Source organism: Megalobrama amblycephala, linkage group LG4 (assembly GCF_018812025.1).
Source record: "Megalobrama amblycephala isolate DHTTF-2021 linkage group LG4, ASM1881202v1, whole genome shotgun sequence".
Classification (NCBI taxonomy): Eukaryota; Metazoa; Chordata; class Actinopteri; order Cypriniformes; family Xenocyprididae; genus Megalobrama; species Megalobrama amblycephala.
In genome coordinates this window covers 45,154,661-45,181,037 of record NC_063047.1, presented here as the reverse complement: position 1 = coordinate 45,181,037, position 26,377 = coordinate 45,154,661, and the positions used below count along the sequence as shown (strand labels likewise).

Sequence of the window (26,377 nt, the reverse complement as noted above, 5' to 3'; positions counted from 1 at the left end):
CAAGAGCATGGAGGAGATTCCAGGAGACAGGCTGTTACTCTAGGAGGCTGGACAGGGCCTTAGAAGGTCCTTAACCCATCAGCAGGACCGGTATCTGCTCCTTTGTGTAAGGAGGAACAGGATGAGCACTGCCAGAGCCCTACAAAATGACCTCAGGCAGGCCACTGGTGTGAATGTATCTGACCAAACAATCAGAAACAGACTTCATGACGGTGGCCTGAGGGCCCGACGTCCCCGAGTGGGTCCTGTGCTCACTGCCCAGCACCGTGGAGCTCGATTGGCATTTGCCATTAAACATCAGAATTGACAGGTTCGTCACTGGCACCCTGTGCTTTTCACAGATAAGAGCAGGTTCACCCTGAGCACATGTGACAGACGTGAAAGAGTCTGGATAAGTCGTGGAGAACGTCATGCTGCCTGTAACATCGTTCAGCATGACCGGTTTGGTGATGAGTCAGTGATGGTCTGGGGAGGCATATACATGGAGGGACGCACAGACCTCTACAGGCTAGACAATGGCACCCTGACTTCCATTAGGAATCAGGATGAAATCCTTGGACCCATTGTCAGACCCTGCGCTGGTGCAGTGGGTCCTGGGTTCCTCCTGGTGCACGGGAAATGCCCGGCCTCATGTGGCGAGAGTATGCAGGCAGTTCCTGGAGGATGAAGGAATTGATACCACTGAATGGCCCCCATGCTAGCTTGACCTAAATCCAATCGAACACCTCTGGAACATTATGTTTTGGTCCATCCGACGCCACCAGGTTGCACCTCAGACTGTCCAGGAGCTCAGTGATGCCCTGGTCCAGATCTGGGAGGAAATTTATTCAGCAAGGATGCATTAAATTGATCAAAAGTGACAGTAAAGATATTGTTACTAAATATATATATATATATATACATATTTAGTAACAATATCTTTACTGTCACTTTTGATCAATTTAATGCATCCTTGCTGAATAAATTTTTTTCAACATTGAAAATAATATGAAATGTTTCTTGAGCACCAAATCAAATATTAGAATGAAAAAAATGTCAAAATGGTAAATTCAGCACATTTAGTAAATTATATTTTAAAATACATTAAATACAGTTCTTTTACATTGTAATAATGTTTCACAATATTACTGTTTTTACTGTATTTTTGATCAAATAAATTCAGCCTAAGATGAGCATCTGAGACTTCTTTCAAAAACATTTTAAAAATTGTAATTATTTTAAACTTTTGCAATGACAGCAAATTGTGGGGAACAATACTAGGAACTGTTGCAGGCCAGATTTGAACCAGCATTACCCACATGAGAACCATACAGTAGCTCAATATGTTGAGAACTGCACTAACCCCTAAGCCACAACACTGACAGAACTGCTGCAGTCCTGAAATGGGGCTGGTGTTGCTGGGCAACATTTAACAGGATCTCGATCATCATTAGGCTATTGTTAATGCTAACAAGCAGAGTTGCATATTTAAACAATCATTATTATAACCTATCTGTCTGAGACACCAAGACAGAGAACTAAACAATGTTAATGAATGGTGTCATTTAGCTTTTCTATTCCATCACGGATAGCCTGCGTTGTATGACTAGTCATCAACACGACATGGGGGTACAATGAGTGATGCTTTGTTCCATTTTGTGTCATGATAATGGATAACCCTGCCGTGTCCTTGCCCCTCAGGCCCAATAGACAAGTTACAAGCCTAGACAACCACAATGACTCACCAGCACTCAAAACGCCACCTCACAGGAACCCCACCAGAATGTGTGGTCATATACACAAGGGAGTTTTCTACTACAACGATGTTGATTTAAAGTCATCTCATGCAGTTTTTCTTTCAGTTTTCCTTATCAGTATTGTTGTTTTATTTTCAAATAAAAAATACATTTGCTTGAGAAACATTTTGAGCAAAATTATGTACGATATTAAGACTTGTTTGCAGAAAATATGACTAATTCTGCTCCTTTGGCCATATCCACACCAGAGTGTTTTTCCTGAGGCTAGTGTAGTTTTTTTTCCCCTAATTGTTTTCAATGGGAGTGCCACCTTTTTTAAAAGAACAGCAGTGTGAAGAGGCACTGAGCATCTGTTTCATGCTGAGCACTTCTTACCGGTTGCAGAGAACTGAAGAATGTTAAACTTTGGTTAAAACGTAGCACTGTCACTTTTTACCCAGTCGTCCAATCACAGTGGAAGAGTCTTCATCTAAAACTAGTGCCAGAGCATGTACGTTACATTGTGTCTACATTTTATCTTCAAAAACCAACTATTTGCAAAATCAGATTCTACTAACAGTTATGCAGATATTCCGTATCATTGCACACATAAAAAACGCTGCACCGCCAAAACTCTCTAAAGCACTCGCAGCAAGGCATTTTCAGAAGAGTGCTGGTGTTTTCAGCTGGCTAAAAATGCTTTGGTGGACACACAGCCTTAGAGTTATGGGTTGATAAAATCTCTAACCTTAGTATTAAAAAAGATGTAACAGTTTTAACTAAAAATGACTTGAGGAAGTTTGTGGCCTTTTACAGTCACATGACACTCAAGTGTCTTATAAAGTCCAAAGTTTAAAGTCACACACATGTATGACTGTGTGTGACTAATAATGGTCTGACTTGATTATTTGTCAAAATTTTCTTGCAACACTCGTCTTACAATCTCTGTCTTGTTGACACTGAGAAATGTCTTGTTGGCTCTGGACATTGATTTCCCATTTTACCACAGCGACTGAATAAAGACCGTAAATACTTTGTAGAAAATACTCTCTTACCTTGAGGTTTAGCAGTGAGAACCTCCTTACTGATTGACACCTTCCCAATGACATCATCTCGGCTGTGAACAGAACAGTTTTAGAGACTGGAGGTTTCTACTGAGCAGCATAAGCAGCATAGGGTCCCACTTTATATTAAGTGTCTTTATGGACTAACATTTAAATTAATCATTTGATATAATGCACTTATTGTGTACATACATGTTTTTAAATTGCACTTATTTAATAAAAAAATAAAAAAAAAATATATATATATAAAAAAAAAAAATGTACTTAATAATTACATTGTAATTAACCACCAAACCTGTCCCTATCCATATCACACCTTAACAGAAGCAAAGGTGTTTTTTATTACAGCATGAACATAAAATAATTGTCAAACATTGTACCTAACATTTTTTTAATGTAAGTACATAGTAGTTAATGACACCTAATATAAAGTGTGACTGACATAAGACTTATATGAATCACAGTTACAATATATCATATTAATCATTTCAGTAGTTGAAGATGAAGTGGAAAATATTAGTTTTCTACATTTTCTGAAGAAAATACCCATGCAAAAATCACTTAAATGATGCTAGCGTGTTGTGGGAGGATCCAATCAATCGGTGCATCTGAAATCACAAACTGTCTGACTAGATACTACATTTGAACTCAAATTTCTTCGCAACCATTAAAAAAGTACATTCTATATAGTGTGAATATGGGTAGTATGAATGAAATTTGGACATACTACATCCGCCATGTTGTTACTGTCACGTGACCTAGAGAATTAACAAATCATCTCCCGTGTCCTCATGGGGTAGTAAAGTGTCCATTGAATGTGCACTCTAGAATCTATACGGAAGTAGTAGGTCATCCAGGTACTTTCCACCTACTATTTTTTTAATGCTGTGTATTCAGACACAATATTTTGGCGTATTGTTTTTCGCATACTATATATATATTAATCGACTTTGGTGACTTAAAACGCAACAACAGTATTCATTTCAGCATTTCAGCTTGTGCATTCTCATTTCCAGTTTTTGTGGTTGAGCCACAGTTGCCATGTCGGACTGCTCAAACAGCCAGAGCAATGTCTTGAAAGCGACATTTTAGGGGAAGTCAACCTTAACAAATGGCTTACTTATAGATGTCTCTGGACATCAAACTTTAACAGGAAAAAGTATTTTAATAGAAAAATATCACACACTTCACCTTCAACCGTGTAAGTAGTATGTAGATCAAGTAGTAGTATGTAGGTTCAGACCTGAGAGAGTCCTCATCCAGCACATAAAAAGACACTGTACGAAAGTAGGGAGGAAGATGGACGGTGTATTCTTCGCCCCAAAATGGAGACAGTGTCTTCCATATTGTTGCTGTCCTGAGAGATATATTAAAAAAAAGGAATTTAAAAAACCTATTACTCCTCTGCACACAATATAACCAACAGTCAGAAATAAAAAGAAGCTAAAATCATCAGTGCGCCTATAAATGACAACATTCATCCTGTGACATTTTGGACATCAAATATGTTATTTCTTCCATATAAAAAAATCTAATTTGTTAAGTCTGAATCAGAATATGCTTAAACCAATGTTGTTAAACTAATCTTAAACTAAAACTATTAAACAATGTTTTCATTGATTGAATTAAAGCGGAAATAAAATAATAAATATTAGATGAAACTTAAGAAACTTAAAGTTGAAGTGCTAAAATCCCCTAATTTGGTATAAAAAAAAAAATGTCTGGAAAATAAGTATAAAAACATAGATTTTTATTTAAACATAAACAAAACCAGACAGCTGTTTTTCTTTAATCATAATTAACCAAATGTCAATATCCAATCAGAAATTCTAAGCAAAGATTAGATTGTTAATCGTCTAATGCAAGTGTGTTTTGTATATAACATTTTCACTCAACAGACTCACAAGGCTTATTTACTGTTGTAATGATTAGCATAAAGCTAGCCTGAGGAAACAAACATCAGACTACGATCCATACTTAATATTTATATACCATCAGATTTGGTATACTGGGGAAAGAATGTGACTTATTGACCAAAGAAATCATTGTGGCTCAGAGAACACTCACAGTAGAAATCAGTAGTATGATTGTTAAACCTTTCAGTTGATTGGAAAATAAGTTATTTTTATAGAAACTGGAAATAAAGTCACAAAAGAGAGTGAATAACAAATAAAACAATATAATAAACTCAGTAAGTTCAGTTCAAAATTCCAATGTTCTCAATTCTCTCACTGTGGTAGTGGTTCCTAGCAGTGTTTTCATGCATATAAGATGGATTTTCATTTCTGTACCTCCTACTCTTAATTCCACGTGGAGCACCAGGAATCAATATGCCCACACTGTACTGACGGTCATAGCATATATATTATATATATATATATATATATATATATATATATATATATATATATATATATATATATATAGCGTTTTGAACCTCCAGCTCAAACATCTCAAATCAGAGGTTTGTTTAGTATGACCTTTATATAGCTACCAAGTGTGGAGGTACAACCACACAGCAATCTATGCACGGGAGGGATTTCAATTATGCGGCACAAATTGAATCAGTTCTGCTTCACAGAAAATTTCATTTATAACCTATTCGGTTTATGATAACTGACTTATTATAGGCTGTATAGCAACACAGTCCAATATTAGCTCACCAAACACTGGGGCTCAAATTGAAATGTCAGGGGGAAAAAAAATCATACCTACCGAATTATTGCCTCATTATCAATTTTCACGATGCAGTATGGATCACTGCTTCCAGTTCTGCAAGTGAAATGGACAATAATGTTATTGCATACTGGCAAAAACTCAATAGTTATTAATCTCATGATCACACTTGATTGGTTTCCAGAATCTTAATTGCATGCTAATTATGATGCTGTTGCTCTCTCAGATCAGCAACAATGTTATTGAAATATACATTTATGGTTTACAAGGATCAATGAAAAATATTTTTGTCTTCTTATCATACTCTTTTATTCATAAGGTTTTAATTATGATTAAGAAGGATTTTAAAGCATTATTTCATAGAAGAATCTTTTAAAGTTCCACAAAGAATGTACTGGAGCTTTGAAGATACTTCTATGAAAGAATTGTATTAATCTTTTAATTCAAACGATCTTTATCCATCCAACCATGAGATTAATGAGATTCCAGAGGGAAGTCATTTATGGGGTCAATGACAATAATATATTAAATCTAGTTTAAAGCATGTTCCAAATTCAGTATTCATGTTATTTTTAAGAAAATTATGTATGAAATATATACTTTTATACAGCAGTTCTTTCTGGTTCTTGAATCTGATTGGCTGAGAGCCGTGCGGTATTCTAGTGATAACAGCACTCTTATCTTTTCACCATTTGTATCACTCCATTTAAAGCAACTGTCATTAAGGCTGTGCAAATCCACCATATTTTTTTTTTTTACAAATATACACTTCTTGTGCCACGGCAAGTTTTTTATGTGAGAATGTATTTGTTTAGACCTGAAATATGTGACTCATATTTAATCATAGCACCTATTTTACAATTTGTTTACACGTTTTCAGATGCAAGCTCCAGGCCGCCAGCGGCCGTTCAGTGCTCGAATACCCGCTGAGAACAGCTTCATCTCGGCCAGTGCTTCGGGGATTTGCCGCTGTCTCTTATAGAGGTTAAACGTGAGATATAATTCATTTGGGGTACATAAAAAGGGTAATCTTTGGTCTTATTAATCTATTACTTGTTCTTGAGCAAATCGTATTGGACTATGTTAAATTTAATAATTTAACATTAAGGCTATATTTAATTTACATCCTGTAGAGCACTGCTTTTGTACGTTTATTGTAAAATTGTTTATTTCCTATTGTCATTTATAATGGCTATTGTTGTTAATTTAAATATTGTTGTTCAATAAATATAGATAAATAATAAATATTTTATTTATAGAAAATAATATGTTGTATTTGGTATTGAGAACATTACACAAGTAATGCTCGCTCAGGCGATCTCTCTCTCTCTCAATAATACTGTACAAAATACAATGAGTTTCAATGGAGGGAATCAACATTCCTTTGTTACTAGTTCTAAAGTGACATTTTAGAATTAGTACAAGCCTTGGTCAAACTGTCAAATTGAGATTTGAATCAGTGGCAGAAGGAAGTTGTTCTGCAAAAAAGAGGGTTTTAAAGACAATCTGTTGTTATTTCTTATTTACACACTTCTTATTTATTTAAACATGCCATCGAACTGTTGTATAAACACAATATCACACTCGTAGCCATGCTATATGGCTGTATATCAGCACGCTGTGATTACCCATGGCCGAATCACAGCCGCGCTGATTTTGCTCATATACATTTTGTTTTTTACAAATATCATGTATAAGTCATTCACAAAGATCATTATATTTTAAAACCTGAACTAACCTTGTCATAAAAAGTTCATAAAAATGATGTCATATTTTAAGAGTCTTATTGACATTAGCCTTGTTTGAGATGCATCGGCGCTGCACAGACCGATTGGCGTATGAGTCAAAGGTCCTGTCTATGATATCATTTCCTCTTTTATGTTTTTTCCCTCTCTTTTTCTCTACATAACTTCATTGGTCACACAACATGTCTTTGCTTTGGCATTAAAAATAAATATGTAATATTTTTACAAAAAGATTATGACAAACTACTTGATAATTTCCTGTCTTGATCTTGCACACGTCATTTAGCACATTCCTATGGGATGAATGGGAAATGCTAACACATAGCTTTTTTCAGGTATTACACACTCCTCCTTGTAAATTACACACTTTAGATTTAAATTACAGGCATATAATAATGTCTTCCTGTTCTTTGTCCAAAAAATATACCTTTTTTGTGTGTATATGCCATTTCCAATATTTTAAAATGAGAGAACTTCCATTTTCATTTCGACATCCCACTGTCTGATAGGTGAGCATTTGTTCAATGCAGTCTGTCTCAGATGAGCCGTGAATTGACAGAGAGCATTTATAGAAATGTCCGTTGTCACTGTGAGGATATTGAAATTCCTCTGTGGAGGTAATGACTGCCCTTGGCAACTTTAGTGAGCTGTATGAGTATTTGTGTGTGTGTGTGTGTGTGTGTGTGCGGAGAGAGGAGAATGAGTGCATCATGTGGTGATTCATCTTCGCCTGTTGTTATCAGTGTAATAGGGAAACCTGTGGCTGTCAGAATCAGGTGCTACATCAAACAGCACTGAGGCTTGGCAGTTAAACCACATACTATCATCCTCATGCCACCTGCAGGAGGAGGATAGAGATGATGACAAAAGAAGGAAGAGGAGAGATTCCTCCCTCGTTCTCTCTGCTTCTCTTATCTTCTGTAACCATGATGTTCTGTTTGGGGACTGAGAAACCCCAGAGTCATTTTACTAGTTAAACAAATACTTGAACTTTAAAGCTATCATGAAATGAAATTCCCCCATCTATTTTGTAAATTCAGGTTATAGATCTTATTCTAAATGATTCATCCATCTATGTTTTTTTTTTATTATTTGTTTTTGACCTTGTAATTATTAATCAAAATCACTCGCATGTGATCACAGCAACCAAGGATCCAATCAATTCCCTTAGGAAAAAATCAAGTCCCGTCTACATTCCTCTTGTTCGAGAAGCCATTTCACTTGGATATACGTCACAATAGGGATAAAAGACTATGGCAACATCCATTTCAAGGCGACTTTAAACTCGTATGTACATCACAATATGAAAGAAAATAGGTCGCGACTATTAAGTATCAGGCTGTTACTTCTTGACTTTGCTATCAAAATATTACTAAAATTAATCATGCTCCTTCATAAAAAGGACATTGTCAACTATCTTAAAACGCTTAAAGATGATAAGCGCTTAAAGTGCTCATGGCGTAAGATGCTTAAAAACGTAAAGCAGTGGCCACCAAGGGTCTGTTCACACTTGTAGTTCGGTTCTCTTGGTTCGATTCGTCCGGACCAAAAAAGAAAATGATACATTTAGTCTTGGTTCGCTTAGCAACATTTTTAAGACCGAACCTATAATTACAAAACAACAACAAAAGGTTTTTATGATGTATATTTTGTGACAGAGCTTACCAAACATCCAAAAAAACACTGAGTTCTAAATTAAATGCGCTCGTTGTATGTCCATACATATGATGGTCTTTTTACCAGCTGAAAATTCGCAAAGAGCTCATAAAATGTGTAAAGGAGTCAAAGTAGTGGCAGGAATTCCTCTGTTACAAACACAAATTAAGATCTTCTACAAGGAGACGCGTTTCCGACGCCTATACCGAAATGTAATGGGCAACATAGCTCCTATGACGATATAAACCAGATATGTTTGAGCATTTTAGGGTCACATCTTGTGACATCATGTCCTGTTTTTTGTTCGTTTAAATGTCTTTGGTCCGTGTTGCGTTCATATTCCAATCGAAACTCAAAGTTCATTTGGAAGCAGACCAAGGTCTACCTTTTCAAGGGGTTCAGATGGCAGCATTCACACTTATTCAAACAAACTGCACTATCCGAGCCATTGCACTTGAGTTTGTTTTAATCAAACCAAACCTGCCAAGTGTAAACACACCCTATAGATGTCAGTCTGCATGTGTACATGGATACTGTAACTAATCACCATATCATGTAATTAATTTGATTTGAATTTTTAATTGAGTGACACTCCTACACTCTAAAAAAATGCTGGACTGTTTCAACCCATTTGGGTCAAATATGGACAAACCTAACCGTTGGTTTAAATTTTTAAATTAAATTTTTAAACCCAAGGGTTCAGTTTGTCCATATTTGACCCAAACATGGGTTGAAACAACTAAGCATTTTTAGAGTGTATTTTTTACACACACATCTTTGGTTTCTCTGGGACCTAAGACATAACAACGTTTAAGTCATCTCAAGAGAACACGAGGGTTAAGTGGGTTCTGTGTCACAAATACATGAATCTGGCTTGACAGAATCCAGGCCTGTGTTACAACGGAAGCTCTTTAACAAGCTACAAACTCATCTGTCTGCAAGCTTTATACTTGGACCAATGGGTTCATTTGTTATTCTAGTGATTCTGTCTTCAGACAGAATCTCTTGTTGGATCACACAACCAACTGTACAGTTTAGCTGTAACTGACAGAACACAAAGCTTACTGCCAATGGAAAAATGAGAAGCTAAAAGAATGAATTATGCTTTCAAATTACAACTAGGTGTAGGAGCTGCACGATAAAAAAAAAAAAAAAAGACACGATATGACAGTGCAATTATTAAATCGCAAAGGCTGTGAATTAATTAAAGGGTTAGTTCACACAAAAATGAAACTTCTGTCATTAATTACTCAATCTCATGTCGTTGCACACCCGTAAGACCTTTGTTCATCTTCAGAACACAAATTAAGATATTTTTGATAAAATCCAATGAGGCCTTCATTGACAGCAAGATAATTAACACTTTCAAATCCACAGAAAGCTACTGAAGACATATTTAAAACAGTTCATGTGTCTACAGTGGTTCAACCTTAATGTCATAAAGCGACAACAATACTTTTTCTGTGCCAAAAAAACTAAATAACTTTATTCAACACTATCTAGTGATAGGCAATTTTAAAACACTGCTTCATGAAGCTTTACGAATCTTTTGTTTCGAATCAGTGGTTCGCAGCATATCAAACTGCCAAAGTCCAGTGGTGAACCATTGAAATTTTGAAAATTTTCGAAAAAAATTGACGTAACGAAGCCTGGTTTATTGAAATCATGCAACTTTGGCAGATCAAAATTAAATCAAAATCTGAGGTATCAAAAAGTGCAGGGCGAGTTACACGCAGGGTTAAGGGTTTAGGGGGGAAAAAAAAACATTTTACTGATTACTGACAACAATATCAACATCTGATTGCACTTTCTATTTATAAATGATCTTGTAAAAGTCTCAATCAATGAACATTTATCACAGTAAACAAGTGCTCATTTCCCTTTGCCCAGGTGCTGATTGCACACCAGCTGCTTGATTATAATTAGCCTATCTAAAACAGTCCAAAATCTTTCCACAGCCTTGCAATCATTTGAGGAAAGGTGCATACTATTTACTAAAGCTCAGCCAGGGCATGTGTACATAAAGAGGGATGGTTGTGGAGTGTTTGTGGAGAATGTCTACAATCTCTCTCTGTGCACCGTTTGGCAATATCACCACAGTGTCAATACAAACACTCCACGTAACATCTGCTCCGATGGTTCGGCCCACTGACTAATTCAGCAAATTTGATAGAGTGACTAGTAATTTAATTTAATCATACAAGGAAGTGAAATCAGAAACTCAGGAAGAGAAGAGCAGAGAATCACATTTTCTTTGCATTGACATTACCACACTGTTGAAATGTTAATGCGGGTGACCTTACTAAGCAATAAAATAATTTCCTCAGAATGTGGGAGAGCTGTCCTTTCCGCAAATAGAAAACCTATAAACCGTTGTCATCTGGGCTGTTGTGGTCAAAATTATAGACGCGAGTTTCCAGCTTCATACCAGACAAAGAAAACAGAGCTGAGTGCCAAATTAATTCACTATGGAATTCTGCCAATTTCAAACAGGGAACCAATTAACAAGCTTAATTCATTTATTCTGCTCATTAAGGGTCTGAAAAGAGGGTTTATACAGTAGTTTGGCATGAGTTTCCAAACTGAGATAAATAACTCTGTGTAAAATGTGTAAAATACCTGAATATGATCGATGAATCTGATGATATGGTTGATATACTAATGGGTAATATCTAATAATAATATTGACTGAGAGAAATGCACTATATGTTTCTGTTATAGTGTAATTCCCTATTCAGGGAGCATCTGTGGCAAGTGTACAAATTACATAATAAAAAAAGCTTTTTAAATTTCATTAATTTAACCTAAAATCATAATTTAGACATATTTATATCACACATCATATTTATATGATAAATGCTCATTCGTGATAATAGAGAATAGGTTATCATTTGTAGAATACACTTGATTTTCAAATATAGTATAGGATATAGGCAATATTTGTTCATGTTTATGATTAAAATTCCAGAACTGCTCTTTAAAAATCCACAACTCCTATTTATTTTATCTGTCATTGTAAAAAAAAAAAAAAAAAAAGTTTAATGTAAAAGGATTCTTTTTCTTGCTTTTTAACACTGAAATGCTCTCTGTGGTATCTGTGAATATATGATATATCTCCCAAATCCTGCTTTCAGTTTATCTATCATCATGTACACTGAACACATGTCTTCCCACATATTTCTGTGTAATTCATCATATAATTATCACATAAAGTCATCAACACTTACATGTCCTTGATTGGCAGGTTCTTCCCTTCCACAATCCTGATGAACAGTGTGCTTCGTTTAGCCATGCTGTCATTCAGTGACTATATCACGCGCCGACACTTCTTATTCCTTCAATAACGCGCATTCTTATAAGCATTGCAGAAATGATAATGTCCGCAAACAGGCTGTTCTATCTATAAAGCTTATCATATGTAAACAATGTGCTGAGAAGCGGCACTGCCGTTCGGTCCAGCGGGTCGTCTATACAATCCACGCGTTACACACAGGCGGGTTTGATCTCTGTGGGTTGTTTGTAGGAGGAGGAGTGACTGACTAGAACAAACACTAGAAGAGAGAAGGTTAGGCTGACGCGACGCGATAAAACTACAACGTTCCCTTTAGAATCATCGCAACTGCTTATAAACTGAAAGTACGCGACTGTAAGCGGCTTTGTTGAATATTGTGGACTTTTGACGAGGTGTGGCGTGACGCGACGCGACGGGTAAATTGAATTCACCGTGTGAGGGGAAGAGGAGTCTCACCCTCGAGAGAAAGAGCTACCTGAGATTAGCAAACAATTGTCTCGGTAGACTATTTGATATTAAACGCATAAAAAACTTATAGGGTTACACTTTTTATTCCAGAAAACATTTCTCAGTTGTTTTTTGAAGTCATTATTTGTTTAGACATTCGTATCTTGAAGGCTTGGCAAAAAGCTTATGAACATTTAAAACGTTATTGACTTGGATGGGTTTTCAAACTGGGGTCCACGAGGAAGTGCTAGGGGGAAATGTCTAGAGGAAAACAATGTAAAAATACATAAATAATAATATTAAAATAAATAAATAGATTAAAATAAATTCAAGCATAATATTCCATTAAAAATAGATTAAAATACAAATTTGATATTCATAAAAAATAATAAAATAAATAACAAAAATATATTGAAATGAATTATACAAACTAAAAAACAAACTTAATAAACTCAAATATTTATTTTTCACAGTTTAAATTGGGTCTTTATAAATTCATTTTATCTGTCTTTTAAATCGGGGTCCCTCACATGAGAATGATCATATATAGGGGTCTGTGGCATCTAAAAGACTGAAAACCCCTATAGGATAATATATACAGTTAAAGGATTAGTTCACTTTCAAATGAAAATTAGCCCAAGTTTTACTCACCGTCAAGCCATCCTAGGTGTATATGACTGTCTTCTATCTGATTAACACTCTCAGAGATATTTTTATAAATATCCTGACGCATCCAAGCTTTATAATGGCAGTGAACAGGACCCACAAGTATGAGCTGAAGAAAGTATCTCCATCCATCATAAACGTGTACTCCACACGGCTCCGGAGGGTTTATGAAGGCCTTCTGACGCGAAGCGATGCTTTTGTGTAAAAAAATATCCATATTTAACAAGTTATGAAGTAAAATATCTAGCTTCCGCCAGACTAGCTTCCGTATTCAAGTTACAAAGAAAGTGTAAACTGGAGTCGCGTCAGTTACACTTTTTCCGTAAGCTGAATAGGGAAGGCGTATATGACGTAGCATAAGCTTTTTTAACTGCAAGAGTTTTATACTTTCTTTGTACGTTGAATACGGAAGGCAGTCTGGTAGAAGCTAGATATTTTACTTCATAACTTGTTAATTTTTTTTTTTATTACACAAACACGTTGCTTCGCTTCAAAAGGCCTTTATTAACAACTCCGGAGCACAAGTATATGATGGATGGATGAGGATGGAAGCACTTTCTTCAGCTCGGATGTGTCAGGATATTTATTAAAGGTGCCATAGAATTGAAAATTGAATTTACCTCGGCATAGTTGAATATCAAGAGTTCTGTACATGGAAATGACATACAGTGAGTCTCAAACTCCATTGTTTCCTCCTTCTTATGTAAATCTTATTTGTTTAAAAGACCTCCGAAGAACAGGCGAATGTCAACATAACACCGACTGTTACGCAACTGTCGGGATCATTAATATGTACGCCCCCAATATTTGCATATGCCAGCCCATGTTCAAGGCATTAGACAAGGGCAGGCAGTATTAACGTCTGGAGCAGCACAGCCGAATCATCAGACTAGGTAAGCAAGCAAGGACAATGGAGCAATAATAACTGACATGATCCATGATAACATGATATTTTTAGTGATATTGTAAATTGTCTTTCTAACTGTTTCATTAGCATGTTGTAATGTACTGTTAAATGTGGTTAAAGTTACCATCGTTTATTACTGTATTCACGGAGACAAGAGCCGTCGCTATTTTCATTTTTAAACACTTGCAGTCTGTATAATTCATAAACACAATTTAATTCTTTATAAATCTCTCCAACAGTGTGTAATGTTAGCTTTAGCCACGGAGCACTATCAAACTCATTCAGAATCAAATGTAAACATCCAAATAAATAGGATACTTACGCTATCTGATGCATGCATGCAACATGCATGACGAACATTTTGTAAAGATCCATTTTGAGGGTTATATTAGCTGTGTGAACTTTGTTTATGCAATGTATTAGAGTTGCGAGCTCGGGGGCGGGGAGCGCGAGGATTTAAAGGGGAAGCAGCCTGAATCGGTGCATATTTAATGATGCCCCAAAATAGGCAGTTACAAAAATTAATAAAAAAAAAATCTATGGGGTATTTTGAGCTGAAACTTCACAGACACATTCAGTGGACACCTTAGACTTATATTACATCTTGTAAAAAAGCATTCTAGGGCACCTTTAATATAAACTCAGATTGTGTTCATCAGAAAGAAGAAAGTCATATAAACCTAGGATGGCTTGAGGTTGAGTAAAGCTTGGGCTGATTTTCATTTGAAAGTGAACTAATCCTTTAATTGAAAGCACATGTGACTACAATGTACGGGTATGTTTTCTTAATAGAACCAGCTAATAAATAGCCTTTTATAGGTTTTTCAGCTAATTTTAAATGAGAAAATAATTCAAAAATGTTTTGCACATGTGGCAACCTGTCCCAACTTGACATTTACAATCGATTAAAATACCATTCCTTATATTGCTGACAATTCTCTGAATGTGTGTCAGTGTGGTTCTATTGTGCTCACCTGGTTACCCAAAGATATGATGATATTGGAGGGCAGAATTCAGAAAGATTTTGAAATGGATGTAAATCAACATGCAAAACCACTGCTTATGAAAACACACTATACTTTGACTTCTTTGTTTTGCAATCTATATTTAATGCATTTAAGGACAGTTGTGCACTTCTCTGTAATTTCTCTAAATATCTGTCTGGTGTCGCATTTTGAAATGCCCTTTTTCTAATGATCCAATGTTATTTAGTGTGAAAAAGCAGTACTAAAAACATTCAAAGGGGTGATTCAGAATAGCCAAGAGCTGTAAGTGTAATATGACAGTTTACTTCCTTTTTCAAAGAGGACTTATGTTTCAACACAGGTTATTATGACTGATAAACTCATGATGTGACCAAATAACCCCAGTCTGCAATAATAATGGAAAGAGACTCCACACTAACTGAAATGACTCACATAAAAATATAGACGAAACTGAAAGAAAATATCTCTGTAAGCAAACCAGTCGTAGCTTTGAAGTTTGCCAGCCTTGCTGAATGCATGAATAAACAAGGTTAAAAAAAAATGAAAGACTCCTTGATTATGGTCTTTCATGGAAATGGACTCTCACATAATGTCAGCCATGATATAGGCTACACAAGTGCTGTCAACAGAAAAAGATCGAGAAGTGTGCCTTCATCATGGAAAAAGGAAGGTGATTCACTGTCCAGTCACAACAGTTTCTTTCCAGACAGACAAATTGACCACGACTATACAGGAATGAAAAGGAAGTTCACGCAATAGGATTCAAAAAACATTCTCAGAAAGGTAAAATGCCAATCCTGTTTAGGCTCCAGTGAGGTTTTCCTTCAAAATATGTGTTTTTACAAAATATAGGCGATCTAATACGTGAGTGTGGGCACGGGTGACTCATTGATCCAGGAATACAGACGACAGATCCTGCACCTTTAGAGCTGTGACCAGAGGAGGGGATACGCTGTGTGGGCTTCTGTGACTCACTGATTTATCAAAGAGTTACCAGAGCGCAACCCTCTCTTTATATAGGCTATAAAGTGTGTGTGTGAATGTGAGTCTCTATTTAGCAGAGGCTTTCCATGTATGTGAGGATCTCATAAGAAAACAACTACTTTGTGAGCTGGTGATTTCATATGAATTCATACAATGTAATTTGGACAGAAACATAGGATTTTTATTAAAAACACAAGCATAGAGGTCCACCTCTAATCCAACCCCTAAATTTAACCATCAGTGGTTCATATCAGATCGTACAAAAGGTTTTTACGAATTTGCTACAAATTCACCAAGAAGGAAATAAAATAATAATATGGAAGTCAAAATATCTTCTATTGTCTTCAGCGGAAGAAAGAAATTCATACATATGAGTAAATGATGACAGAATGTTCATTTTTGGGTGAACTATCCCTTTAAGACAATCCTAGATTACACTATGATGAGTTGAATAAAATAAAATAACTGATAAATGAGAGAAACATTGAATATTAGAAACTTGTAAATCATTACTGAGAAGTATTAATAAAAATAGCAATTAAAACAAATTAGTCAATACTGTGATGTATGTGTGCTATGAATTTTTAGGTTTATTAGAGTATCATGCTGTTGCTATAAGGTTGTATGATGGTCAGGTTGTATGATGCTTTAATGATAATTTTTATGTATGTTTTTATGACATATTTGAAAAACCACATGGAACGGCTGTATTTTTCAAAATGTATTTTTCTGTTTAAGCAATCTGCATAAAAAGTGATTAACAATCATGAAAAACTTAGTGACCAGATATAGCACATGCAATAAACATACATTTATAACTCTTTTTTATCATTAATAATAATGATTAAGACAATAGGGGTAATTGCTTTGTAAACATATAACACAAATACAACTTTTAAAAAAATAGGGCTGTCCAAGAATACATCTGCTAATAGACTAGAATGAACAAATTAGAACAAATCATAAACATGAAAGAAAAAATATGAATTGCGTGTTTTTTTGTCTACATTTGTGTGGATGATAGGGGTGTAACGATTCGATACATATGACTCATGATAAGATATTATTGCAGTACTCCAAGACATATGGTAAAAGGAAAACAAAAAATGTACTGTTGATTAAAATCCTAAATTCGGTATTATATTGGGGCAATGGTGACACCAGAATAAAAATATTCATGATGCTAACACTGAAACACAGATTTATTTTAGATGAATATGTTAGCACTCTGTCACTGACTAGATATATTTAATAAAATGTAGGCCACTTTTTACTGGTAACATAAGACATTTGGCATTATCAAGACCCACAGATATTCCCCATTTGCATTATTATACATTATATATAGTAATTTAATGTTGTACTGGAACTAAAACTCTGTCAACTTGAATTTTTTCTCACAGTAATTTTCATTTTGGGTGAACTATCCACGATACATATTGTTGCATTTTTGTATTGCGATATATTTTGACAGCCCTACACAGCAAAATCCCCAGATTATAATAACACTGAAGCAGAGTTAAAGTTAATGAGATAATATGCTGTTTGTGGAGTAGTTTAATCTTGAGAGATTTCATGTCTTTTATCTTCAGTTGAGTTCATCTTAGGCTGTGGCTGGAAGTCAGTTGTAGTTCTTGTGTTTCTCTTCAGTGATTCTGCTTGTTAACAGCAGGTGTTCATCACTAATGTGCAATCATCTCTTAATTAATCACTCAATTATCTCATTAACTTTAACTCTGCTTCAGTGTTACTTTAACACTTTACAGAGAGGGACCATATGTATATGAGCAAAATCAGAGTTGATTTTGCTTATTTTTTTCTATTGTTGTTTGTAATAAAAATGTAATAATATTAATAATAAAAGATATCAGTTAACACTTTACAGTAAAGTTTAATTTGTTAACATTAGTTAACTACATTAGTTAATGTGAACTAACAATGAACAATACTTCTACAGAATTCATTAACCTTAGTCTTAATCTCAACATTTACTAATACATTTAATACATACAGATACAAATGTTGTTTTGTTAACATTAGTTAATGAACTGTGACCTAAAATTAACGTGATTTTTTTTTAAATGACTTACATTAACAAAAGTTAATGCTTTAAACAGTAAGGTAGTTGTTACTTAATGATTTAAATTACATTGCTCATGTTTGTTAATGCAGTAAGTTGTTAACAACTGGGTTTACCAAATATCCAAAATAATATGACTTAAAATGAACAATTTCCTGGTATGGTGTCAAAGATATTTAAGCCAAAGATATTTGAACCCTAAAGCAAGGAAGGTTAGGAAACAATGAACTAGTTAATAGGCTACTACAGTATGACTGTCACAATACCACATTTTCTTGGTTACTAAACAGCGCCATCTAGTGAATTTGCATGTTGTAGTCAGTGTAGTGTATTTCTGTTCCATCTGTTTGTTTGTTTGTTTGTTTTTTTGATCACATATACGTTTCAACACAATCATTCTGGTTTGATATTACACGGGAAACAGTTCTGATCCCAGGACAACAATGTAACATACATGATGATGTGTGTGTCATAGAATTGATGTGTTAATTTGAAGTTCACTTCCTTTCCTCTATTTTGCCTTGTGACATATTGAAATAGGAAATACTGCATAGTAATTTAGCTTCCCATGAAATATGCACTGCAATGACGGTGTCTATGGGAGCTCACAGCTTCTGTGTCTGTATTCCAGACTTGGGCAGAGTGTCTGATGTGGAATAATTTTTCACTTCCGACTCGTACACTGGGTTGTCGTAGGGGTGCACTTGGTCCTTCAGGTGGGTGTCATATCGGGGGATACGGATTGAGCTCATGACAGTCTGGGAAACCCCCGATATGGGCTTTCCTTCTTTCCTGCCACAGCTTGATGGACAAGATTGAGTTGTATGTTAGGAAAATGAATTGCACTGGCTTAAGATGACATTACATACAACAATATAATGAGAACAGGACAAGAATTAAATACATGGTAATGCATTCTAGACTGCTACAAAATACCATGAAAGAAATAAACATTTATGTTGGCTATATTGTCTGGAAAAATAAAACATTATAGTTCCAAAAAATTAATTGCCCTCAAAAGTTTTTGGACACTTAAGAAATAATATATGATAATATATCATTTTAAAGTGTGATTTAAGGGTCTACATTTTTGGGAACGCTGTATTTGTGAGGTTGACATGATTGATATACATGATTTACTCACCAGACTACGCATAACATGATGAAGAAAAGGAGTAAAAGCAGAGCCGCAGCCACACTTAGGATGGTAGTAATGACAACCATGGCACCAGATCTCGCACTTAGACCATCATTAATGGTTTGAGGGTTTTGAACTGTATGAATAGATTATTAAGACATTAATAACAACTAAACTTAACTTAAACTTAACAACTACCTTACTGTCTATCAATAAGCAGTAATTAGGAGTTTAATGAGGCAAAAGTCAAAGTTAATAGTTAGTTAATAGTGAGAGTTGGACCCTTATCTAAAGTGTGACCAATAACTCCAATATTTACAAAATGTTCATTCAAATTATTTGAAATTATGAATTCTTACGTGTCAGAAGAGGAATGTTGGGAGACCAGTTCGACATATTAACAATAGTCTGGTTGTTCACTTCGATGAGAAGATATTTGAAACTGTGAAAAACAAAAGTGAAAAACAGTTGCAATACACAACCTGGTCTCATGGAAAGATGCGAGTCGCAAAAATCTGTACCAATACATACATATCACTGCAGTTTCCAACAGAAATGAACACTAGAGGCAGTAAAACAGCAAGCACGATTTCAGGGTCAGCAAACTTAAATTCAGTGTTTAAGAAGCTACTTTGAAACTGCAGACAAGTTACCCTTCTGACAAACAACAGTATTTTACAGTAAACTATTCAATGATTAAGTTGAGGATCTCAAATAAGGACAGCATTGCAGAAGAACCAGCATTTGAGAAGTATTGTATTTTTGTAAGATCTTGCAAATAAATAAATAATTGCTAGTGGGGATTTTTCAATGACTCTTTATGCAGGTTACACTGTTAGACAAGTGACTGTTTTAATGAGTGAATCATTGAATTATTCACTTAACAATTAGTTCAAATGCACTGATTAAAGCCACACTATGTAGATTTTCGCTGCTATAGGTCATGTAGTTTGATGACGCCAAGTTTGAGCGTGAAATCATGGGAGATGTCATCTTCACCTCACAGCCGGTGGAAAATAATCAGGATAGGACTCGGGCAGAAATCATGTTCATGGATGCGATTACTAACGTTACTGTAGTATGAAGCAGAGCAGGACCGAGTGTTGTTGGAGCTGAACGAGGCCGCTGGAGCGATTGCTAATGAAAGACGCCTCGCAAGTAGCGGAACTTTTATTATGCCACAGTCGTCGCTTCCGCTTCTTCCAGTCGAGAGTATGTGTGGTAACGCAGTGCTGTTTAAATACATTTGAGTGTGTTGAAAATGATATTACAACATTACTCTGAGTGTTTGCTTGGCGACTGCTGTGAGACACTTGTTGCGCAGTAAGCTAGATCGATATTAGAATATCATTTGGCATGCAATTAATTTTAAAACATATTGTATGATGGAGAATATGGTATTTGTCTCTGAGGCATGGTGAAAACATGGTACTCTCGGAAAATCAAGAAACCGAGATTCAAACAATAAGACTAAACAATTATTAGTTTTCTGTTTATAAATGTAACCAAACAGTTGTTTCCTTGTCTAATAAAACGTAATATATTAAAGCATCTTTGGTGTTTCCATGGTTTCTACAAAACAACCATTTCTACGGAAATCAAGAGTAATGCAGGTATGATGTCATTTATAGGCGACACACGGACTTGGTCCGTGTCCTGGTTAAAATTGGTTATTTCTCTGAATTTAAACGTTCTTGGAAACATCTGGGATGTAAGTACACAAGTCAACAAAATATATAAGACTGTTCTATATGTTTTTGGATATTTTAATCCAAAAATCTTACAAATTGTGCCTTTAATTCAGGAACTACTGTCTGTTGGCTAGAAAAAAGCACAAAGGTTGACTTTGTTTTGAGTGTGACTCCTTTTTAAAAACTTCAGTGTAAGAAAAAAAACAGGCGATGTAAATGTCGATATTGTGTCTAAATCTAATTAACTTTTTTTAGCTGTTACAATTAAAATCGTGCTGTAGATCTGAATATCATCACAGCCAGGCAGATATTCAGCAATGGCACTCTTGTTCATGAGATATTGCTCAAATAAATCCATAATCAATTTTAAGCAGTTTTCCTTGCGTACCGGTGTTGTGTGAAATTTTGACCCCCTGCCATTTTATTACCCCCTAGTATTGGTAGGTTTAGGAGTAGGTGTGGGTGAGGGGTTAGGATTAGGGGTGGGGTTAAGATTAGGCAATCAGGTATCGACTTCAAAAAGGGGGGTAATAATTTGGCAGGGGGTTGAAATTAGGCACTATACCAGCATTTACGAAATGTTGTACGTACCCTCCCTTCGAGCATCGGGAATAACGTCCACTTTTTTTCCACTTCAAGCACTGGCTACTCACTATAAAAGCCAGTGTTTTTTTTTTTTTTTTTTTCTTTTCTTTTTTTTATATACAGTTGAGATAAATGACATGACATTGAAAAGTTTTGTTGGTTTTTGTAATCTTAAATCTTTGGAAAAGGATTAGCATTTTAAAGTCAACATGAATTGTCTTCAGAATCACACATTTCCTGTGTGTTTTTTATAAAGGCAAATTTGAATCTATATGTAAAATAAGGTCTGAGGTTTACATTGTAGTACATTAAAAGGTCTTACCTAACAATGGATCCATTAGGTAATATTCCATTACAGTTGGTGCCACTACAATTCCCCTCGGCTCCGACTATGAAGTAGAAATCATTAGAGGATTGACTACAAGGGAAGCTTGCCAAAGGTCCAACTTTGGTCACAAAGAAGTTCCTTGATGATGGGTTAAACGCTGTTGGGTAGGGTGACAGGTTGAGGACGTAGGGAGCTGAGCTGTTAGCTTGAGCATCAAAGGTGGTGGTTGCTAAAGGTGAAAGAGGATTGATCATTTAAACAGACAGGAGCATTTGCATAAAACCTTCAGTAACCTGCAACATTTTAGAAAAAAAATGTATTGAACCCTAACCTTAATTTCTAAAGACATTTTACCTGAGCTCAGCGCAGCTACCAGCCATATCTCACAGCCATTGCATGTCTGATCAAAAATACAATACGGCTGCTTCAGTATTACCGTATTGCTGGTGATTTTGGCTTGGAAATCATTAGGTGTGAGCTGGGGCTGGAATGTCTGACCTGTAGACAGATAGAAACATTTGAAAGAGCAATTTAAGTGAACACATTGTTCCAGCTTTATCCCCATTCTAGTCTGTCAGAGAATAATAGCGGGTTATGCCCTGATTTACTTGCACCTGTCATAGGGAAAATGGATTGCGTAACACCTACCAACACCAAATTCTCTATTTACAGAGGTACAGGTGTATCAATTGAAAAAACTGGGCAAGGAACGGAACATACAGGCTCAGTCTTGCCTTTTAGTGTGTTTCTCCTGAGACTTGTATGAACATGACATACGAGAGGCTTCGTTTTAAGAACACAGGTTCAGTGGAATACAGAACCCTAGGTTTCTTGACTCAATTTTAAAGAACACTTTATGCCAAAATGGTTCTATATAAGGAGAAAGGTCTTAAATCATTACATAATACTTCCATTTTTAACTTTTTTTCTTTCATTTTTTCTAGTGATAAAGTATGTTGACAAGCTATTTAATTCAAAGTTTAATCAAAAAAAGGATTAAAGGGACAATATGTAAGATTTTTGGATTGAAATATCTCGTTTCTGCTCACAAAGCACTCGGTCCTGCTCTGCTTCATACATACTACTGTAACATTAATAATCTCGTCATGAATATGATTTCTACCCGAGTCCCATCCTGATTCTTTTCCACCGGCTGTAGACATGAAGACAACATGATTCCGCAAAATCAAGGTGTCATCAAGCTATGCCTTTGTTTTGAATAAGTGACTTCTAGAAGTGAAAATTTACATAGTGTGCCTTTAAAACAAAATTAATTAAATCGAAATCCATAAAATGATCCCATGACGGAAACCCCTAAAAGGTTATACATATGAAGCAGGTTCTATTGAGGTTCTTCTGACAAAACCCTGTAAGGTTCCATATAGAAACTTTGGTAACACTTTAGTATAGGGAACACATAAAAACTATTAAATATGACTTTTCCCTCAATAAACTACTAATTTACTGCTTATTAATAGTTAGTAAGGTAGTTGTTAAGTTTAGGTATTGGGTAGGATTAAGTAGAATGTAGAATAAGGTCATGCAGAATAAGGCATTAATATGTGCTTAATAAGTACTAATAAATAGCCATTATTCTAGTAATATGCATAATAATAAGCAACTAGTTAAAAAGACCCTCAAATACAGTGTTTAAAAGTTTAAATACATTGGATTCTTAATGCTGTTTGTCATTACTTGGATAATATGAAATATGAAGCCCTGTTAGCTATCCAAGCTAACAGGGCTGTGCTTGTCTGTGCAGCTAGTTAGCATGCTTTGCTTGAACTTTTTCTATGGCATTAGAACCGCTTTCGCTTGCAAAAACAAAATGGCAGCGCAATGGGTGGAAACGTGCAGAATAAGGGGTGGTTTATATTATAATAAGATCCCCTTTCTACATCACAAGGGGAGCAAAATCTGAAATCCGAGCTGCTCGTTTTTTCACATGCTTGTAGAGAAAGGCTTGCCAAAAGAAAGTTACTAGGTTACTCCTTTTTCACATTTTTCTGGGTTGGTAGATGCACCGGGGACCCGATTATATAGCACTTAAACACTGAAAAATCTGATTTTCATAAATCGCCTTTAACATTTTGCAGATTCTGCAAACATATCATTTTCATTGGAATATCAGCCAATTTGCATGCCCCTATTTATCATATATTATATTTTTATTGATTATTTAATAGGAATTTATAATCATATTTTCATTAAGAAATGAACCAAAAAACAAACAAGTTATATGTTCTAAAAATATTAAATAATGAATGGACATGCGGGGCAACAGTACAAATATTTTACATTTTATGAACTACATGTTATATTTGGTCAGCATTGTAAATGTATTCATTTTAATGTGAATTTCTAGGTGTGTATGTGTAAGTATGTGAGTGTGTTCTGGGGATGTTCTATAGTCTGATGCCTTCATTCATGAGTGTGTGTTCTGGATTGTGCCAGTTTTCTTTCTCTCTCTTTTTTTTTTTTTTTTGACATTTAAATGATGTTGTTTATGTATGTATATATATATATATATATATATATATATATATATATATATATAAATGGCCGGAGGAGAGGAGCAGAGTTAAACTGAGAGAAAAGGTAATCAACATGATTAAAGAAGAAGTTTTTATATAGTAACAACAATAAAAAGACCAAACTAACATCAATTAAAGTTAAAATGCACTTACCTTGTCCGGTCCACATCCACATAGACATCAATGACATCAAACGGATCACTGCATTTGTGTTCATCTCGTAACAAGGACGCAGATAGTTTCTAATGTATAAAATCCAGAGCTAAATCACATCTGGCTGGTGTCTGCAATTCAATAATAAGCCTAGTAGATAATCAACTCTTATAAAAAGAAGCTGAAGGGGAGGGGGAGTTTCTCATGAGGGTGTGTGAATCCCAGGTAGAAACTAGGAGGTGCTTTGGCATTAAAAAAGTGCTCTGAATTACCAAAGACTGACTATTGTTACTTTGTAAGCTTTGAAAAATGCTTGAATCATATTAAAATGTTTTCTGCTTTAATCATATTAAACAAACACATTTTAATTGACAATGCCAAGGTACACTTTTTTGATGTCGCAGCATATTTGATGCTTGAATGGAAAATAAAGCAAAGTCAGACGAAAGGCTGTTTGAATGACTAATGTTAAAGTTAACAAACCCTCCACATGGTGATGTCATTCCCATCAAACAATCACATGACGTGAGTTGACATGACATCCAAAAGCAGAGGTGTGGCGTCTATTCATACAATATATCAATAATACAAGCAGTGCTCAATTCCTAGTGTCTTGAGGGCAGAACATTAATTAATAACTTAATAAGCATCAAAACATTTTATTTTTTAATTTACACCATCATATTGGTTTTCTGTGACAAAAGCTGCATATTATACAACTCCAGCAATTGTAATCAAATAATCAAAACTGTGTTTACCTGAGCTAAAACCAGCTTAACCAGACCTGCTTAGACATGAAGCATATGAACTTGTTTATAGGCACACGTCATTTACATTTTCTCTAACGTTCTCTTTCTTGTTAGAAGCCTATATGTGAATATGTAAAACAATATTATTTGCAAAGACTGGATGGGTGAGCTGCAATCATGACAGTAGTAATACAACAATATCTAAAAATTTCATTGAGGTGAATCAGACTATGATCCAGAGCTATTAACAGTATTTACCAAGTGATCATGCAGGGTGGAGAGAATTCACAAGTATAGTGCATTAAAGGAATGTGGTACACATGTGACTACTGAACAATTACACTGCTAGTCCTTTCAGTAATTTACATTTTTTTCTGTTAATGCTGAGATTATTCCACATTTAGATGAAACATGGGAAATTAGAGATAATTTCTGTCAAAAATCCTCAAATTAACTGTTTTTAACAATAGTTTCTTATTTTGCCATTTTAAATGTGCCTGTGTACAAATGATTTTTTTTAAAAGTAAACCATTATATCTATTATTATTATGTGTCTCCATAAATGAGGTCAGAAAAACAGTGTGCATAACTACAGAATCAGCAAACTTCAGGTTTATACTGTATTTAAAAAATCTAAAATTGTAGATGTGGTCTCAGACTTTTGGATACCATAAGGTTCATTAGTTAAACATTAGTTAATGTATTAACTAACATAAACTAACCATGAGAAATACATTACTTACTGTATTTACTAATCTTTGTTAACATTAGTTTATGAAAAATACAGTTGTTCATTGTTTGTTCATGTTAGTTCACAATACATTAACTAACGTTAGCACAATTTTAATAATATATTCTGATCAGGCATTATGAGCACTAACAAGTGAAGTACATAACGTCTCGGTTACAAAGGTAACCCTCGTTCCCTGAAGGAGGGAACGGAGACGTACGTCGGACAGACCGACGAATAGGAATCTCGCC

At 35.1% G+C, this 26,377-nt stretch overlaps 2 protein-coding genes across 2 annotated transcripts in view; both read right to left on the bottom strand.

The window, feature by feature from the left end:
- The window catches only part of rasa4 (RAS p21 protein activator 4), a 47,034-nt gene extending 34,446 nt beyond the window's left edge, over positions 1 to 12,588 (bottom strand). The window contains exons 1-4 of the mRNA XM_048189565.1: positions 12,084 to 12,588; positions 5,495 to 5,551; positions 4,023 to 4,136; positions 2,771 to 2,832 (exon numbers count right to left, since the gene is read on the bottom strand). Coding sequence (XP_048045522.1) covers positions 2,771 to 2,832; positions 4,023 to 4,136; positions 5,495 to 5,551; positions 12,084 to 12,148 — 298 coding nt within the window. The 5' untranslated portion in view covers positions 12,149 to 12,588. The remainder of the gene's footprint in view (positions 1 to 2,770; positions 2,833 to 4,022; positions 4,137 to 5,494; positions 5,552 to 12,083) is intronic.
- Positions 12,589 to 18,102: 5,514 nt separating this feature from the next.
- On the bottom strand, positions 18,103 to 24,818 carry upk3b (uroplakin 3b). Its single transcript, XM_048189564.1, has 6 exons — positions 24,648 to 24,818; positions 22,315 to 22,458; positions 21,955 to 22,189; positions 19,716 to 19,798; positions 19,363 to 19,492; positions 18,103 to 19,019 (listed from the first exon to the last, which is right to left on the bottom strand). Exons 1-6 carry the CDS (start codon positions 24,709 to 24,711, stop codon positions 18,824 to 18,826), a joined length of 852 nt encoding a protein of 283 aa, XP_048045521.1. The 5' UTR covers positions 24,712 to 24,818; the 3' UTR covers positions 18,103 to 18,823.
- Between the last annotated feature and the right edge of the window lie 1,559 nt (positions 24,819 to 26,377).

Bases quoted from the DNA above. Each gene is read 5' to 3' on its own strand.
- upk3b (XM_048189564.1), bottom strand. From the start codon at position 24,711: ATGAACACAAATGCAGTGATCCGTTTGATGTCATTGATGTCTATGTGG. The intron at 19,799-21,954 runs GTAAGACCTTTT...TGTTTTTCACAG, and splicing joins CCTAATGGATCCATTGTTAG to TTTCAAATATCTTCTCATCG. The intron at 19,020-19,362 runs GTGAGTAAATCA...TTGTCCATCAAG, and splicing joins ATCATGTTATGCGTAGTCTG to CTGTGGCAGGAAAGAAGGAA.